Source organism: Aphelocoma coerulescens (genome assembly GCF_041296385.1).
Source record: "Aphelocoma coerulescens isolate FSJ_1873_10779 chromosome Z unlocalized genomic scaffold, UR_Acoe_1.0 ChrZ, whole genome shotgun sequence".
NCBI lineage: Eukaryota > Metazoa > Chordata > Aves > Passeriformes > Corvidae > Aphelocoma > Aphelocoma coerulescens.
Window position 1 is genome coordinate 62,822,193 of NW_027184085.1, and position 17,855 is coordinate 62,840,047.

General features: G+C 36.6%; 1 protein-coding gene across 3 annotated transcripts in view; it reads left to right on the plus strand.

Annotated features, from left to right (window-relative positions):
* Positions 1–17,855, plus strand: part of PCSK5 (proprotein convertase subtilisin/kexin type 5) — a 228,352-nt gene that overhangs the window by 110,838 nt on the left and 99,659 nt on the right. For all 3 annotated transcript variants that reach the window (XM_069000752.1, XM_069000754.1, XM_069000753.1), the window contains exons 8-9: positions 3,803–4,015; positions 13,612–13,712. In XM_069000752.1, coding sequence (XP_068856853.1) covers positions 3,803–4,015; positions 13,612–13,712 — 314 coding nt within the window. The remainder of the gene's footprint in view (positions 1–3,802; positions 4,016–13,611; positions 13,713–17,855) is intronic.

The window sequence follows — 17,855 nt, forward strand, 5'->3', positions numbered from 1 at the left end:
TCTTGTACCCTTGGGCACCTGGCAAATGACAAATTATAAACTTAGACAAACAGTAAAAACTACACAGTGCCTTGCATGTATGTTTATCTTAACTTTGTAACACAGTCCAACTGTTATTTAACTGTCTTTATTTAAAGGATACCAACTGGGAATGACATTCGCATATAGTAGAACAGCTGATGTTCAGCTCTGTTTACTTGTTGGGCATAGTTATTAACAAGTTCATATTTTCCAAAGCATGTTTCGGTCTACTGAATTAAAGTAGAGTGTTTGGAAACCAAACGGTGAACCAGAATTTATTTGACAAGTACTTGACAAATTCTTTTAGTCCTGTTCATAGAATCATCAAGGCTGGAAGAGGCCTTCAAGATCAGCCAGTCCAACTGTCCACCTACCACCCACTGTAACCCCTAAACCATCTCTATCACACAGCACCAGATCCAGACATCTCCTGAACACATCTCCTGAATTTTCCTGTTGAAATTAGTTTGGATGGTTACTTTCTAAATTATTTTTAAGACTGCCATTTGCTTTTGCCAAGTAGCTTCTAGGAACAAGATGTCTAGCATGTTTTCTGATCTGAAGGTAATGCTATTATTTTCTTTGTACTTCTGAGCTCTTACATGCACAGTGCATTGGAGGAATGGGAATTCTTCCTTTGTATATAGTAGAAAATGCTCTTTTCCATTGGTCAATGCACCTGGTACTTATTTTTTATTGCAATAACAGAGACATTGATCTTTTACATATTTGCAGGAGACATTAGTTTTAAAGAAATATTTGCCATAATTTGTTTACCAAAAAAACTTATCATGGAAATGTAAATCCAGGTGCAAATGGCTATTTTTTTAAAGCCCTGCCCTTACTATTAAAAATCTAAATTGATGTTTATCATTTTTAAATGATAAATGCAGAATTTCTAACATCGATTGGCGTTTTCACAATTCTGTGGCCAAAAATGAATTAAAATACCTGTTTCTGCAGCTTGTTGTTCATTATTAGCAGAGCAGCATAGGTGTACATCTAAGGAAATAGAGACGCATTCTCTGTGCAGACAAACTAATAATACAGTCATACCCTGCAGTGAAAATGTTTTTATTGCATGGGACAAATCATGTTATACTGCTGTTTGCATACAGAACCATCTGCTGTCAACAGCAGAAAAATGACAGACTGTTATTAGTAGGATTTTTTTTTGTATGCATCTTCTTGAGTAGTTCTTTTATGAAACTTTTTTTTTTTTTATTACCCTGAATTCACATTTCTTCTATCTTGGTTGTATTGGTGGTTATTCTGAATTTCCCGTGGGGTATCAGTTTAGCCATATATAATTACATAATACTGCTTTCAAGACCTGCATGTGAAGAAGAAAAAGCATGTAAAATGTGTCAAATTCTACAAATAGCAGATACCTGAGAAAATTCATTAAAGAAAGGTTCTGATTGAATATTTCAACATGTTCTGGAGGTGGAAGTGTGACTGTATGATATTCTTTTTTCTGTGTATTCTACGTGCCTATATATATATATATAAACTTTTTGGGGTGAAGGGTTATGTAGGAGAGAGGTATTTTTTAAGGCAAGTATAGGACCAAACAGGAATCTGTACATGATTCTGAAATGGATGTCAGAATTGATGGTCAAGCCAAGAATTACCATTACCATGAGGGAAACAGAAGATGAAAGCAGATAATACTTACTGCTGGGAAGCATGATCTAATTTCAAGAGATGATGGGATGGAACCAAAATGAAACCAGTAAAAATCAAGCAAAAACATATCAAAAAGTAATGAACCAGCATATTTTTAGCATAATCTTCCCTCCTATTGCCCACAAGTATAGAGAGGGGTATAATTTCTGTCTCCCTGACCTGCTGGTATAATAAATTGGTGAATGTGCATGAAATAATTTTTCCCATTACCCTTCCTTTAGTCTGTGTTTTCAGAATGGAGGTATAAGAAGTAAAGATATGCAAAGGGAGATGACCTCTTTGTAGAAGGAAAGAGAAGTCACATCCCACTGGCTTTGGGAGGCTCTGAACTGGAACCTGCTAGTGGGAAAAAGCAGCCACAACAAGAATTCCAGATGGAAAGGGGATTTTCATTTAGTGAGGGTTAAAAATATGGAGAAGGAGAGCTGTGAGACTCTATAAAGGTTGTCTTAAAACAAACAAACAAACCCAAACCAAAACGAACAAACAAACCCCAAAAACCCCCAAACAAACAAAAAAAACCCCATCACACTGAAAATGTTGCTATTTTTCATCTTTTTGTTAGTGCATTAGCTAAGATCAACTAAAGGAAGTGAAAAAATTGCAGTGTTCAGAGTGATCCTGTCTGGAGAATGTGGATTTCATAGTACATTAAACTTGGCACCTTGGGATTTTTCTCTCTGCTTGAAATGTTTTAAAATGAAAATTTGCATTTTAGAGACATAGCTTTATGTAAACACTAGCCAGGAGAATTTGCTATTTAACTTACTTTGCTGAAAAGTCTTTCCAGGTAGTATACTTTTATTAAACTCACTAATTATCTCCATGGTATTTGAGAAGTCATGGCAGTCTGGTGAAGGCCCAGGTAACTGGAAAAAGGGAAACATTGTACCCATCCTTAAAAAGGGTAGAAAGGACTTTGGGAACTCCCAATCTGTCAACATCACCTCTGTGCCTGGGAAGATCATGGAGCAGATCCTCCTAGAAGCTATGCTAAAGCACATTGAGGACAGGGAGGTGATTCGAGAGAGCCAGCACAGCTTCACCAAGGGAAAATCCTGCCTGACCAATCTAGTGGGCTTCTGTAATGGAGTGACTGCATCTGTGGGCAAGGGAAGGGCTACAGGTGTCATTTATCTGGACTTCGGTAAAGCCTTTGACACATCACCCACAACATCCTTCTCTCTAAATTGGAGAGGGATGGATTTGATAAATGGGCTGTTGGATAAGAAAGTGGTTGGGCACTCACATCCAGATGACAGTGGTCACTGGTTCAGAGTCCAGTGGACATCAGCAATAAAGGTACCTCAGGAGTCCACATTGTTACTATTGTTATGCAGTGTTATCCGATGTCTTCATTAATGACCTAGATGAAGGGATTGAGTGCATCCTCAGCAGATTTGCAGATGACACCAAGCTGAGGGGTGCAGTTGATACACCTGAAAGATGGAATGCCATCCAGAGGGACCTGGACAAGCTCAAGAAATGGGCCAATGGGGATCTTAGGAGGTTTAGTAGGACCAATTGCAGGTAGTGCACCTAGGTCAGGGCAATCTCCAATATCAATACAAGCTGTGGGATGAACAGATCAAAAGCAGTCTTGCCAAGAAGGACTCAAGACGGACTTGGGGGTGCTGGTAGATGAGAGGCTGACATAAGCCAGCAATGTGTGTTTGCAGCCTGGAAAGCCAATATGGTATTCTACTTCTTCCTCTGAGTTTTCAGCATGACTTTCTGGGTAGATCCAGGTGACATAGATGCAGACCAACAAACAGTGTATAAAAGTTACTGTGTTCATACCACTCATTTTCTCACGTTTTCCAATGTCTGGTTCTGCTAAATCCTATTCTCATTTCAAATTCCTCTCAGGGAAGTTGACTTTTTCCTTTTCCTTTTCCTTTTCCTTTTCCTTTTCCTTTTCCTTTTCCTTTTCCTTTTCCTTTTCCTTTTCCTTTTCCTTTTCCTTTTCCTTTTCCTTTCCTTTTTTCTTCTTCTCCTTAGATGTCTTTTTTGGGGAAAAGATCTGGCTATTAAGCAGTTGAGGGAGAAAAGAAGAATTATTAATCAAATCTTTTGTACTGTTTCCGAACAGGGACGAAGAGGCTTAGGTTCAGTCTTTGTTTGGGCATCTGGAAATGGTGGAAGAAGTCGAGACCACTGCTCCTGTGATGGCTACACCAATAGCATCTACACAATCTCCATAAGCAGCACAGCTGAAAGCGGGAAAAAGCCGTGGTATCTGGAAGAATGTGCATCCACACTAGCTACAACATACAGCAGTGGAGAATCCTATGACAGGAAAATAGTATGGGTTTTAATTATTTTTTTAAATATATGTGTTTTTATTTTGCACAGTGACTTTGAGGGGAATGAGTGAACAAGAAATTCTTTGATAACTCCACCAATATACTAATGTCTTCCATTAGTTTTAAATCCAGTTATCAATAGTTCTCACATTTTAAATGCATGATATTAGCAGTTCACCTAGGTACCTCTCTATTTTCTCAGATTTATTTTGATCCAGCATCATTCCTTTTTTACATTCAGTGACAGTCAGTTATTGTTCATATTGCTGCCTATTCTGGAAATATATTCTAAGGAAAATTAGGCTCAGTGCTCATCTTTTCTGTATCGTTCCTCATCTCATTCCTAAGCAGCCAGCATCTATTTTCCCTAATGTTCTCATCTTTGCCGGAAAATGACAAATAGTCTTAATTCTGTTTGATAATCTGTTGATATCGTTAGTATTTGTACATGCTGTGTACCTTTGCAAAATGAATGCATTCAGGATACTTTTCAGTATTCAACATGCTAGTCCTTTTAACCTTTTAAACCTTTGTACTCAAGGTTGATGAGGTTTGCTTATATTGTCCTCTTCCCTGCTTATTTATTCTAGTGTTTAATTTACAGAAATTAATTACTTCTTGATCAGAAATTGAAGGACTTGGAGGGTTTTTTTTCTCCCGTATGTTTTCTTAAAGACTCATCTGATATTTCTTTCTTTCTGGTCCTTAGCAGATTCTTCTCTTGGTGTCAATAAAGAGTTAAAAATACTTGCCATTATGTTTTTTTAATACTATTTGCCTTGTCTTTCAGGATTCTGGGATGCTGGCCATCTCTTCTTGGATTCTTCTGTATTTTCAGATAGTCTAATTTTTGTTTTTAACTTGTTCTGAGATCCTTCTTCATTCCAATGACTTTTCTGTTCTTTACTTGCTTCTCTTCACTGAAACCTTCTCTCTCTCTTTCTGACATGTTTCTTGTTATCCCTGATAAATAAAGAAAAAAAATTACTGTATCTACTAGGAGTAGTGATTAAATTCTGTGATTAAATTGCGTTCACTGTCCTTAAAAGACTTTCTCTGACTTCTTCATATTTAAGTGAGACTAATAAGGTGAGCAGATGTGATTGTGTCCTCTAGCCTGACTCCTTACTTAGCCAAGTCTGTAGGACTTCCCTGCGTCCTTCAATTCCAGAAGTTCCAGCTCAACTTCCAGTAATTTTCGTAAATACAATTAATATTGCTTTCAAAGTTTTCAGTGACACAAAATCCACTTAAATTTAGTGTAAGTGCTTTTAATTATTTATTGCCATTAAAAAATTTCACTTGTTTGCTCTCTGAGCCCCTTTAGCTTCAATTTCTAAGCATTTGGTGTCACAGATTTTATTGCTAGTATGAAGACCGCTCCACTTGTCTACTCTCTTCTCTCTGCCCATGTAGCCCAAACAGTTAATTCCTTTTGATAACTGAAGGTAAGCTTCTTGCATCATTCTGTCTAAGTCATGTTTTCTTATAAACCCTTCTTCATGTTACAAACTTCTGGAATCCAAACTGGACACACCAGTCAGGTAGCAGCAGTATTCAGTGAAAGCACAGGAAAACGGGTGTCTGTGTGTTCCAGGTTAGTTTTCCTCTCTTTATTTATTGACCCGGGCTGGGACTTGTTAGCTTCACTGTCATGTAATGTGTCCATCACTGTGTGATGCCCAGCCCACTTTCAGAGCTGCTGCTTCTGTTTTTCAAAGTTGGTGGTGAAACAAAATATAAAAGGTCACTGGGGTCTCCTTATTCTACTATTTAATGACTGGCTGGTTTAGTTCTCAATTTAGACCAGCCGTCATCATCACTTTCTCATTTTCCACGTTTCTCTAGCACTCATTAGAAGGTGCTGGTCTTTTCTTCCATGTCTTTGGTGAAAGCTTTAGGTCATCCTATGGCCAAGAATGAAACGGTAGAAGACCTGATTAGAAACATGGCTCATTTCTTCTATATGCTGTAAGGGTAAATATAATTTTCCTGCTTCTAATTTTTTATACATGCTTATATTTTCAGGCCTCATAATTATCCCAGTTTAAATCAATGTATTATGTCTCATGTATCTTTTTAATCTCTTAAATTTAAATGCTTTTTTTTTAATGTACAGTATTACATTATGTGTCTTGTATAATCCTGAGTATATTACTTACTGCCAAAGTGAGGGCCAGAAAAAAATACTACAGTGCTTTGGCAAGCTTATTTTTCCAGCACCTTATGTTATCCACCATTGAGTAGACTACTAGTTAATTAATCTATTAGTAATTAGTTTAAGTCCTGTATCAGCTGTTTTACACTAGATAAAAAGGTGGCAAATAGATGACATTATTAGGGCAATACTGCTTATCCTTTTAAAATAATGACACTATGCAGGTTTTCTTTCAGTCTTCTGGAACTTGTCCAGTGTTCAAACATTTGCTAAAAACAACACAGCAGTTCCCTTTCCAGCTCTTGTAAAAGTCTCCAGTGCTTCCAATCTTTTTGATTTAAACTTGTTATTTAAAATAGAGATAAATAGGAAGATGATTTATTGTCTCTCTATGCTCTGAAAATTTAATTTAGACTTTTTTTTCTCCAAAAAGAAACATTCAGTGAAATAGCTGTTCACTATAAACTATTATCTCTGGACAATTAAAACAATATTGTTTTGGAGGTTCCTTTGCTTCTGATGTATTGGAAAATAAAACATACTTATGTTTTATTTTTTAGGCAACACAATTTAATCTTGTCTTTCCTTATTGCCTCTCTGCACCCTTTATCTTCAAATGTTATTAATTGCTATTCTTTTATATCCTTGCTCATGTTTTTAATCTCAAGTAAAATACCTCTGTATTTCTCAGTCCTTATTTGTACTTTTCTACATTGCTAATTTAAGCTTTCTGCATTCCTCCGATTTCTTAATAGCTGTGATTTTCTTGATTGTCACCCATTCTTTTCAATTAACACAGACTTTCTGCTTTTACAGCACTACTATTTCAGTAGGAGAACATTTCTAATTTCTGACATTTCCCTCCCTTATGTCTTGCACTAGGATCAAAAACACCTGGAGGTGATCTCACCTTTGTTGTTGAAGACTTCTTGTGGAACACAAGCATATATAATTTTTTAGTTTACTGAAGTATAGTACCCATCACTTCTGGAATTTTGCACTGTGCCAATACAGGCAGCTTAATATCTTACTGTAAGATTTTTGAAAGGTATACTTTACAAAGGAGATAATAATGATTATATATAGAATGCACATAAATTATCCAATAATTAGGGAAAGAAGGAAGATATTTTACATAAACATTATTGAAAAAAATTAAAAATGTGCTTCTAAAAATGTTCTTAATTGGAGTCTCCCTTGGAGATCTCACACTGAATATCAGAGATAAGTAAAAATAATTTTTAATTGAATTCCATGAATACTATAAGCAATGATAGTTTTTACTAGTCAGATCCATCATTCTTTTCAGAGCACTTCAGTTCCATATGCCAGTCTTAGTTTAGTCCTACAGTGTGCATTATTTTGTACAGTGAATGGCAAAGGTGTAGGTCTACTGAGGACCCATAAGAATTAACCCAAGTCTATTGACCATTTGTTCACCAGAAAGTGATTTATCCTTGACTAGTCATGGGCAAAGCAGCCTTGCAGTTGCATGTGCCATAAGAGTCACTGATCCCAAATGCTTGAAAATCAGACTATAAAAATTCCTGACATGATTCTTTTTCCTGTACTATATTATCAATTGACTTCTGAAACACACAAGTTATCTGTGTTTTTCTACTGGTACTTGGTATTTAAAGCCATGCAAGGCTCTTCCCCCTCCAGACACTTTCAATGACAAAGCAAAACAATGTACAGGTGATGAATAGCTTCTGTTTGTGTGATGTGTAAACCACGTGTCCACATAAGGGATAACTATGTGCTTCTGTTATGCTACAAGCCAGTGAGAAATTAGTGAAATTGTGAACCCAGCTTTTCACAGTGGTTATTGAAAAGTCTTTTCAGCATGCACAGCCTCCCACAGAGGCAGGAATTTTGCTATTACTTGTGTGACTGTCTTGCTTATAGTCTGTTTTAAGAGCATTAATGATTGTATCACTATTCTGTTCTCCAGCTTGTCTACCAAAATTCAGTCCTCCTAAAGTCCTATCAAATACCATTTACCTTGGAAACAAGTCTTATTTGGAGCAAGAACTGAACTCAAACAAGAACAGAAAATTTCAAATACAAGGTTTTTTTTTAAACTGCTGTAAAGTGCTAGAGGAGTCTAGAAACTATATGTATTTGTTTTCATTGTTGTACCACACATCCTTTTCACTGCAACGTATCTCACACTTTTGTCTAAATTGATGCTCCTTTTGAGTCAGAGGTTGTCTTCATATCTTTCCCCTAGAAACTGAGAGCTTACAGCAAGTTTAAAGGGAAAAATAAGAGTAGAGGGTGACTAGAAAGATTATTATTAAATTTTAATTATCCAAATTCTGTTATGCATATTAATTTATATGCAGTCGACAAACAATGCAGGGCTTAAGTCTGTGCCAAAATTTGAAGAGTAACAATATTTGATCAAATCACAGGATGATTTTGTTTCTTGGAATGAGACTTCTACATTCAAAATAGGAAACAAAAATACCACGGCAGTAAACCAGGAAGGAGTGACCTGGCACAGGATTTACAATCAACATCAAATTTTTTTTCTTTTTGTTCCTTTCATGTAACACAGCACAGATTTCAGTATCATGTGAGATTCTGTCATGTTGAAGTACAGAAATACTTACACAATACTTAGGAACAGTGAATGGTTACAGTTGTATAGTGCCATGTTCCATGGTTCCTTCCTCTTTTTCCTTGCAATTCTTTAGCTGAATATCTTTCTTTTTTCTTTTCTTCTCTGTTTTTCTGTCTATTAAGTGCAGAATATATTATAAGGTAAAGGAACAAACAGTAACCAAGCATTAGAAATTCATTATGTAGACTAAAAATTCTTTTAAAAATTATTTGATTTCAGTATGGAGTAATAGAATCACAAACACATCTGTAACTACACGAAACGCTTTTTTTTCTGTTTTCATTACTATCCATTTTTAATAATTGCTTGTTATAAATATGGGATATAGCATAATTTTAGAAGTTTTTCTAGTCTGGAGGGGTTTTCTTGTCTTACGCAATGACAGCTTGAAATATTTTAAGCCAAAAATACAGTTAGACACACCTTGCAAGAGTTTCTTGTTCAGGAAAGGTACACCAAGTGCACTTGACTTTATACTGTACTGAATTTTATTGCAGTGATAATTAGCCTATGAACCAAGTTTCTACCCCTTGGATATATTAAAATGCTCAAAGCATGTTCCAAAGATGCAGATAGATGTATGCCTTTTACATAGACTCTTATGGAAAAGAACTAGAATTACTTTTAAGTGTTTTCAAGGGCAGCTGCAAAGTGCTGGCATAGTTATAGGCATGGAAACTTACACAGTGGGACAGAGACAAATGGACAGTAGGTAAAGACTATAAAATTATGCTTCTTTATAGATGGTTTTTCTCATAACTCAGTGAGTACAAAAGTATTGGTTAATGACATGCACTTGTCAAGGAATTTTTTCCTATTACTCTCTTCTTTGCTGCTTTGAATACCATAGGACAATGCTTAAAGACAGCTTCCCCGCTCCAGACCATGTGGCTGGGATAGGTTAAGCACCATGTAATAGAGTTATCAATGTGGTTCTTTCACTTGTCAAACTTATTGCGCGAATGCATTTCCTTTGAATTAGTTTCTCGAATTACTTCCTAAAGCACTAAGGATTTGACATCAGAAAGTTCCTCATAGGTACAATTTATAAGCCTAATAAATGACTTACCTCTTGCAAATAACCTATCTACTTAATATTCCACCTGTTTTCTTGTCTTCTGATAAATAGCAGTTCATCTCTTCTTGTTGATAAACTTCTACTCTAAGCAGAACTTAAAACTGAAACAACAAAAAAAGCCCATCCTGTCTCCTGCTAGTTCTTAAAACACAGAAGCCTGTTCTTCTTCAGAAACTCAGATTGCCAAGATAATCACAGGACACAATGTGGCATCTTCTATTCTGTGTACATACAGATACCTAAATACATAAGGTGTGTAGAATGTACAACAGATTTTTGTTAAAATCTTCTAGGGACACAGATTTATAGAAATCAACGTCTTGAAGAACTGTAGCAGAAGGTAAAAAATTATTCAATCGGTTCAGAAAACTCATGTCATGAAATATGAAATATCAAGAAATGCAGAGGCCTAGGGTGCATGAACTTTTTCTCTACCAAGAGAAATCCCATTTTTTATTTTATCCATTTATTTCCCAGTCAGTAAAACTATGAAAAGACTGATCATGCAGCCTTAATAATGACTGGACAGAAATGGCATCTCTTCCAGAGACCAAGTTGCTCAAAGCAATTTGCTTCTATAGAACTGTCACAGTGTGTCTAGATGTTTTTCCTTTAATAAATGCATAGTTTCTTTGGAAGCTTTGCACCAATGCTTATGGGAGGTATTACAGTACATTGCAGTGATTTTTATAATTTCTGTCTGCCATTCACTGGGGTGTCTGTCTGAGCTTGCTAATTTCATGTTGATTAAACTGGGCAAACACCAGAAATATTGTCACTGTCTTCAGTCAAACCTAGTTGATTCAACTAATTTAGAAACTTGTAACTCATGGCCCTAGAAATATTGCATGGACTTTTCTTAGGCCGTTGGATCAGCATTTTCACAATTAGCAGTTGTGTTATACTCAACAAAAGATTAAAAAATTTCTCATTCTCCCCACCCTAAGGATCCGAATGACTGCTAATACACACTAATGGCAGCTTCATGGTGCTATCGAATGCATCCTTTTATTGTGATTGTTGATGTTTTTATGTTGCTCAGGAATTTCGGGCACCATTTTTCATCTTGAAATTTGCTCACCTCTTGGTAGTCATGTATTCTTTTTTCTTGGGGTAAATGAAACAGTTCTCTGCAGTGACTCCATAGTGCTGAAAAACATGCCTCAGATTTTGGGAGGTAATCTACACCTAAATATCTCAGCTCCTGTCAATAACTTTCCTTTGAATTAGTTCAAATGGGGTTTACACTTACAAAGCTTTCTCAACACATTTTCAGCTGAAATATCTGCTGAAAGAGAGATAAGGGTCCTTAATTAAATTGCTGCCACAGTATCTACTTAGAACATGAGGGACAATGCTGCCAAATAAAGACATGTCATGGCTTATTGTGCTTGGTTTCTGTAGCCACAGGACAGTAAGATCACTCGGAAGGATGTTCTTCCAGAGGATGAGAAACAAAGATAGCACAATTCAGTGTGTGTTTCGCTGTATTGACAGAGGCTGTCCCTTAGGGAAAAGCTGCTATGAGAGCACTTTTTCCTGCCTGAGCTCCTGGAGGCTTTATTGCCCTTTGGTCCTCCAAGGAAAGCACCTGCTGCACTACTTTAATGCAGGACATAAAGTACCAGGATACGAAAGACATGAGCATCTAGTAATCCCTTTTTCACTCTCTCTTTCCTGGCCTTCCTTTTGGTCCTCGCCACAGCACTGACCAGTATTTTCCAGCTGGGATAGGTCTATCTCATATGTCTCTTGGGTGCATGTCATCATCTAGTACTTGGACATCTTAATCCCACCTGGAAAATCACTACTTGAATTTTCACATAGAGGCAATGCAGTGTTAGGACTGTTCCTGCTGCAGTTTCATCTCTTAATATTGTCACAGCATTTATGCAATTGTCATTCATAAAGCTTTTCCCAACACTGGTAATTTTCATCGTCTAAATGAATAGACTGTCAATAGGCAAGAGGGCAAGAGAGAAGGAAATTACATTAACAACTTTTTTATGGGGTTCCAACTTCCAGCCAATGATAGATGAAGAAATTATTTAACAAGGTGTGCATTTATGAGGAATATTAAATAACAGGGGGAGATAAAGTACCATCTAGACTTCATTAATCAAGAAATCTGGCCTCTAGTTAGTTGACTAATTTAAGGATCTGATATTATAAATACTTTCATCTGTCTTTTTCAATTTTTAGAAGCTTCCATATTGTTTCACTTGCTCCCTACTTGTTTTCAACAATCATTTTCTTGGTGCTGTTAGTGCCTTTTCTGTTAGAAATCTTCTATGTCACCTTGCATATGCTTACGTGTGAGGGTTTTCATCAGCCTTATACAAATCGTGTAATATACTGGATATGGCTAACATCAAGTGTGAAACCTGTACCTCCTGTATGCATTTGCTTATATTCTTCCCAGTTGAGATGCAGGTGGTTTTTCAGATCATATTTCATATATCTTGAGGTTTCAAAGCTAGACAGGCATTTTTACATGCCCTGTGCTTTTTTGTGATTATTTTGATCCTCTGATTGTCTCCCATCTTTGTGCAAATCTATGTTGGAAATGAAGTACAATACTGGTGAATTAGAACACAATAATTCCATGTGTTTGGATAAAACATTATGTAAGCAACTTCTCCTTTGCCCCTCAGGCAGATATTTTATATCTTGCAGTGACTGAAATTCTGAGAATAAGGTTTGGCATCACAGGTCATTCACCTTCATCGAGATTTCCATGCTGAAGACTGGTGTCTTCAAACAACTGTTCTCCAGTCTGCATGGGTTTTGCTTGAGCTTCTGCTAGGTAGTAGTGACATTCTTCCTCTACTGCCTTGCTCCTCCAAAGAACCACTTCTCCAGGAAGACAAACATAGAGTGGAATCACTTTAGATTAACATTGCCTGAAAGAGGCAGGATTTAAAATAAACTCATTTTTGTGTGCAATTTACATTCTTACAGAAAGCATCTGTCTTAAATTCATTATTGGATAGAAACATCGTAACACTACATAGAAGGCTGTGCCTCTAGTTGGTATTGCACATTATAGTTTATACATCCACTTAGATTACATACAAAAATATGTGCAGCATGTAATTATCTATATGTAATGCATAACAATTTAAAACTGAAAAGATCTAATTGGCTGGTGATGGCTGGGCCAATTTTGTAATCACATCAGGATTTTCCAATGAATTACTGCTTAATTTCATGGGATTTATTGCTTAAGGATTGAATGAAGGATTAAACAGTGTACTTAGCATGAGCCCAGCTGTATTCTCTTGTGTCACATACTTCCACTCTGACTTCAGGCAACCTAATCAAACCCTCTATACCTCTTTATAGTCTCTAAAATGGGCATAAGCAGTCTGTACGTAAGATTTACTTCCTTCCTGTTTGTAAAGCTCTTTGAGATTCTTGGAGGGAAAGTCCTCTGTAAATCCAAATAGAAGGGCAGAGTTCCAGTTGTGCAGCTGTTCAGTTTCAAACCCCTCTGCATGTTTTTCTAGTTTAAAAGTGTCTTTGTTGATCATGCCATGGAGCAATAAAGAGAGCACTCTCTAAATTCACAAGTGACTTCAAGGTCAGAACATCTAACATCATGTATATTCCCTTTCTTGCAATTAAAGAAGAAAATACCCTCCACATACCTGTGAATCATTCAAGTAAATGAAACATGCTCTGATTTCTGAAGTTGTGTTCTAAATTTCACACATTTAATTTCTTCCAGATCACTACAGACCTGAGGCAGCGTTGCACAGACAGCCATACTGGAACCTCAGCCTCTGCACCTATGGCTGCAGGCATCATTGCCCTGGCACTGGAAGCAAAGTAAGATCTGAGTTATACTCTGAAAAAATTAAGCATACGGGAAGATACTTCTCACTCATCCAGCATCTTTATACACACATTACACAGTGCTTTGGAAACTTTGTTGTCATAATATATGGTAGCCTTCCAAGTGTAGGAAAGATCTCCATGCTTACTTCACATGAAGGAAAGCTGACACTGTGGAGATGCTGACAGAGTACTCAGTGTTGAAGTAACTTGAAACAGTGTTGAACCCAGGTGGTTTCCATTAAATGATGTATAGCATCCTCATGATGTCTTACAATACACTCACAAGGCTGCCCAGATCTGCTGTGCACTGCAGGGTACTGTAGGTCACCTCCTGCATTCATCAGGCTCCTCTTAGCAATGTCTTTTCTTGAACACTGAAAGAGGTTTTGGGAGGTGTTAGGTTAACCTGAACATGAGTCAGTATAGTATGAAAAATAAAATCTCAACTTCTGCATGCTGACACAAGTCTATTTTTTAATATGGGTCAAGTTCCTCAGCTCTAAAAGCCATGGATAGTGTAGATCCATAGTCCTTGTACATTTAGCTCAAAAATTTTTCTGTCTTACAAGCATCTTCTCAACTGCATGATTTTGTTCTTTATGCCTAATATATATCTCTAATGTGCTTCATGGAGCAGCAGAAATGTGGGAGATCTTCAGGTAACTCTGTATTTCAAAATCTTTTGCATTACTTTGTGCTCTGTTGGATAATCCCTGCAGGTTTAAGATGGAATGCTTCACCCCAAATCCTACTGAAAATCAAATGTTTCTAAGTTCTAGGACATTGATTCTGTTAAATTCTGGAAAAAAATAGTTTCCTGTGGGGTCAGCCATTTTCTTTGAAGGAAGTAAGAAACTTGCACACAATAGTAGTTTCATTGCATGTCATTCATAACACTAGAATTACGCTTCCATCTTTCATGCTGCTTTTTTGAAGACACCTTGACCCAATATTCAGCACAGAATACTTTTTGCTGTTGAGTTATAAGCATGAGAATAAGAGTTTGTAGTTGAAGACCTGACATAATCTTAAATAGTTTGGCACTTGTGACATTCTAATTGTGTTTTCTTAATGCACTTATCAGAAACAAAGTTATTTTGAAAAGTTAATAAATGTTATTGTGGATGTTTTAAAACTTTTAAATCTCTTCTTAACTCAGTTTTAAAATCCTTAAGTTCATTCCAAACAATCTGCAAATGCAGATAATATTGCATGTGTGTACATTTCAACTTGCTGGAAGTTTTTTTCACTATTTCTTAATGAACTGAAATTGGTAATTGATTTTTTTTGTTTTGTTTTAGTTGAAAATTTAAAAAAAGGTGTATCACACTAGACCTACAACAAAGCTATTTCTGATTGTGGCATCTTAAAACATGCTGATAAGCTTACCCTTTTTTCTCTGTGACCTTTGGTCACTCTGTCAGTGGGAAATCTATGTTAGTGCCTATGGACTAGCTTTTTTTTCAGAACTAATAGTTGCTATAATAGACATAAAGACAAGACTGTATTAAAGCTTCATATGTGGTGATGGAGACAAAATGTTCCAGTGACTAAATATCCCAGTAACTCTTTTGTATTTTTAGTACTCTGTTGCATAGTGGTAAAAAGGGCTTTGAAGTGAAAATGTGTTGATTTTGCCTCCTTTTAGATTCTGTTCCATTTCATTAAGTGAAAGGTTTTGGTTCTAGACCTTAGCCTGTATATTTGAATAGATGCAAAGGAATTATATTAACAATATCATAAATGTGGTTTTTATTCATTTGTATTCCATTCACTAACTTTTCTCTTGTATGTGTACTTAAAATCTGCCACTGCTGCTGACCAAAGCCCCTAAATAAAATAGGAAAAAAAAAAAAAGAAGTTAAAAAGAAGAGAGAAGCTAGGGAGAAAAATATTTCCTGGTTTCCCATGCTGGTTTTCTTCACCAGTTCAGAGAGATCTTTGGTCTTGTGACATTATAGATTATGAAGTACAGCCTTTAATATTATAGAGACATCATCTTGAGATCTATTAAATTAAAGTCTGGGGTTTGTTTGCATGGAATATGTTTCGATTATTTTATGCAGTTTCTGAGTTTCTTATTTATGTGATTTGAAATTTCAGGCTGTATTTTTCACCTGTGATGCCTGCCAATTTAGGTGACCCTAAGTAAATGTTAGGAATTAAAGCATGCAAAACGAAGTTTTGAAGCCACCAAAGTATTGCCTGCAATACTTTTTAAATATGATATAAAGGACACATGATCTTGTGGCTTAGTGTAACGGCTTACTGAAACTATTTTGCATTCAGACAGAGTTTGCATTTTCATAGATTCTTCCTTAGATTCTCTGTTAGTACCTCTGCTAATGGCACTGTTTCTATGAGATTTTTAAAAAAGGCAAGTTGGAAAAGGGTTTTGCAAGGTTAGTTACATTCTTTGTATAGCAAGCTGCTTAAAAATTGGAGCACTTAGTCCTGGACACTTCTTGACTATGTTTGTAATAATGTATAGTTTCATTCCACTTTGTGCTGGAAAATGCAACAATTTATACCATGGAAGGGTTTTGAGCCTGTGGAAGTCCATTTTCCCCAGTAGCCAAGTTCTATTCCTGGGAGACATCAGAAGTTGAACAGAGCACTGATATGGCCTGGATGTGAGTTAGAACAGCCAAGACATTGCTTCGACTCTCACGCAAAGGTACATTCAACCAAACAAAAAAAGCAAGACAGATTTACACTGCTACCTTGCACTTTCTTTCTTTGATAAGCCTCATATGGTAGGATTGACAAATAGATGATGGAGGATCTCTTACCTGCCTTCTGATTTGAACCCCCCAATTAGCCATTTCTTCCAACAGGGATCTGCTTCTGAAACCTTGGTAACAAATGGTTTGAAGATGTTGTTACGCATAATGTGAACAAGTTTTATTATTTTTGATCCAGTATTTGTGTATCAAAGTGGCATGTTTTCCTTCAGGAATCAAAGAATTGTAACTGAGTTTCAGACTGCTTGTTTGGAATCCCTGAGGGTGCAGTGCAGGGTTGTAAATATGCAACAACTATCACACAAAGAAGTCTCTTAATTTTCATGTCCTGCAGTTTTCTTATGGTATTCAGATAGTTAATTGTTTCCCAGTTGTACCCCCTTGATGTTTCCCAGTATATCTAGTACCTTGATCAGGTCCTATGAATAAATGCTTGTGTATTGCACTTAGTAATATGTAATGTCAAACTTTTCTAATCATAAATGAGAAGATAAGTATAATCAATTTAGTCCACAGAGACAGCAATTTTCTTAATGAAAGTAAACTATTTGCATTGCATAGTACCATCTACTGTTGCTAGCCGAAATACCTTTTCTCATTGATGAAAAGTTTGGATTTGGGATTTGTCAGAGTCAAGAGAGACAATGGGTCTGTATTTGTTCTAGAGACCATGGTACCATGTTCCTTTGAAGAAGCCAAATTTAAAAAAAAACCCCTTATGTTGCTGACAGAAGAATACATTATACATCCCCAACTGAACTGTATGTTCCTGTCTGTAAGCCAATGTATATTTTCCAACAGTTTCATGGGTAAGAAGCAGCAATTGAAATGGAGGTATTAGCCTGCTACCTTTCTACTGTGTGGTATACTCGGTGGTATAGCATTGGAGAGAGTCTGTTTTCTTCCATGATTCTCTTCACATGAGTGATATGGAATCTTAGAACCATAGAATGATTTTGTTTGGAAGGGACCTTAAAGATCATCTCGTTCCAACCCCCCTGCTATGGGCAGAAACACCTTTCACTAGACTGGGTTATTCACAGCCCCATCCAGCCTGGCCTGGAACAGGCTCCAAAGGGTGGAGCATCCTCAGCTTCTCTTGGCAACCTGTGCCAGTGCTTTACCACCTTGCCAGCAAGGATCTAATCTAAACCTACTCTCTTTCAGCGAGTAGCTTTTCCTTGTAGGAGAGGTGCTTCGTCCCTCTGGCCATTTTGGTGGCCCTCCTCTGGACTTGCTCCAACAGGTCAATGTCATTCCTGCATTTGTCTTTTCTTACATGAAACCAAGGCTAGAACAAGGTAGCTGGGAAAAACTAAAGAATATTAGTAAATTCTGATACTAGTGACAGAAAAGGGACAATGTACCACATTCCTCTAAAAGATAGCAC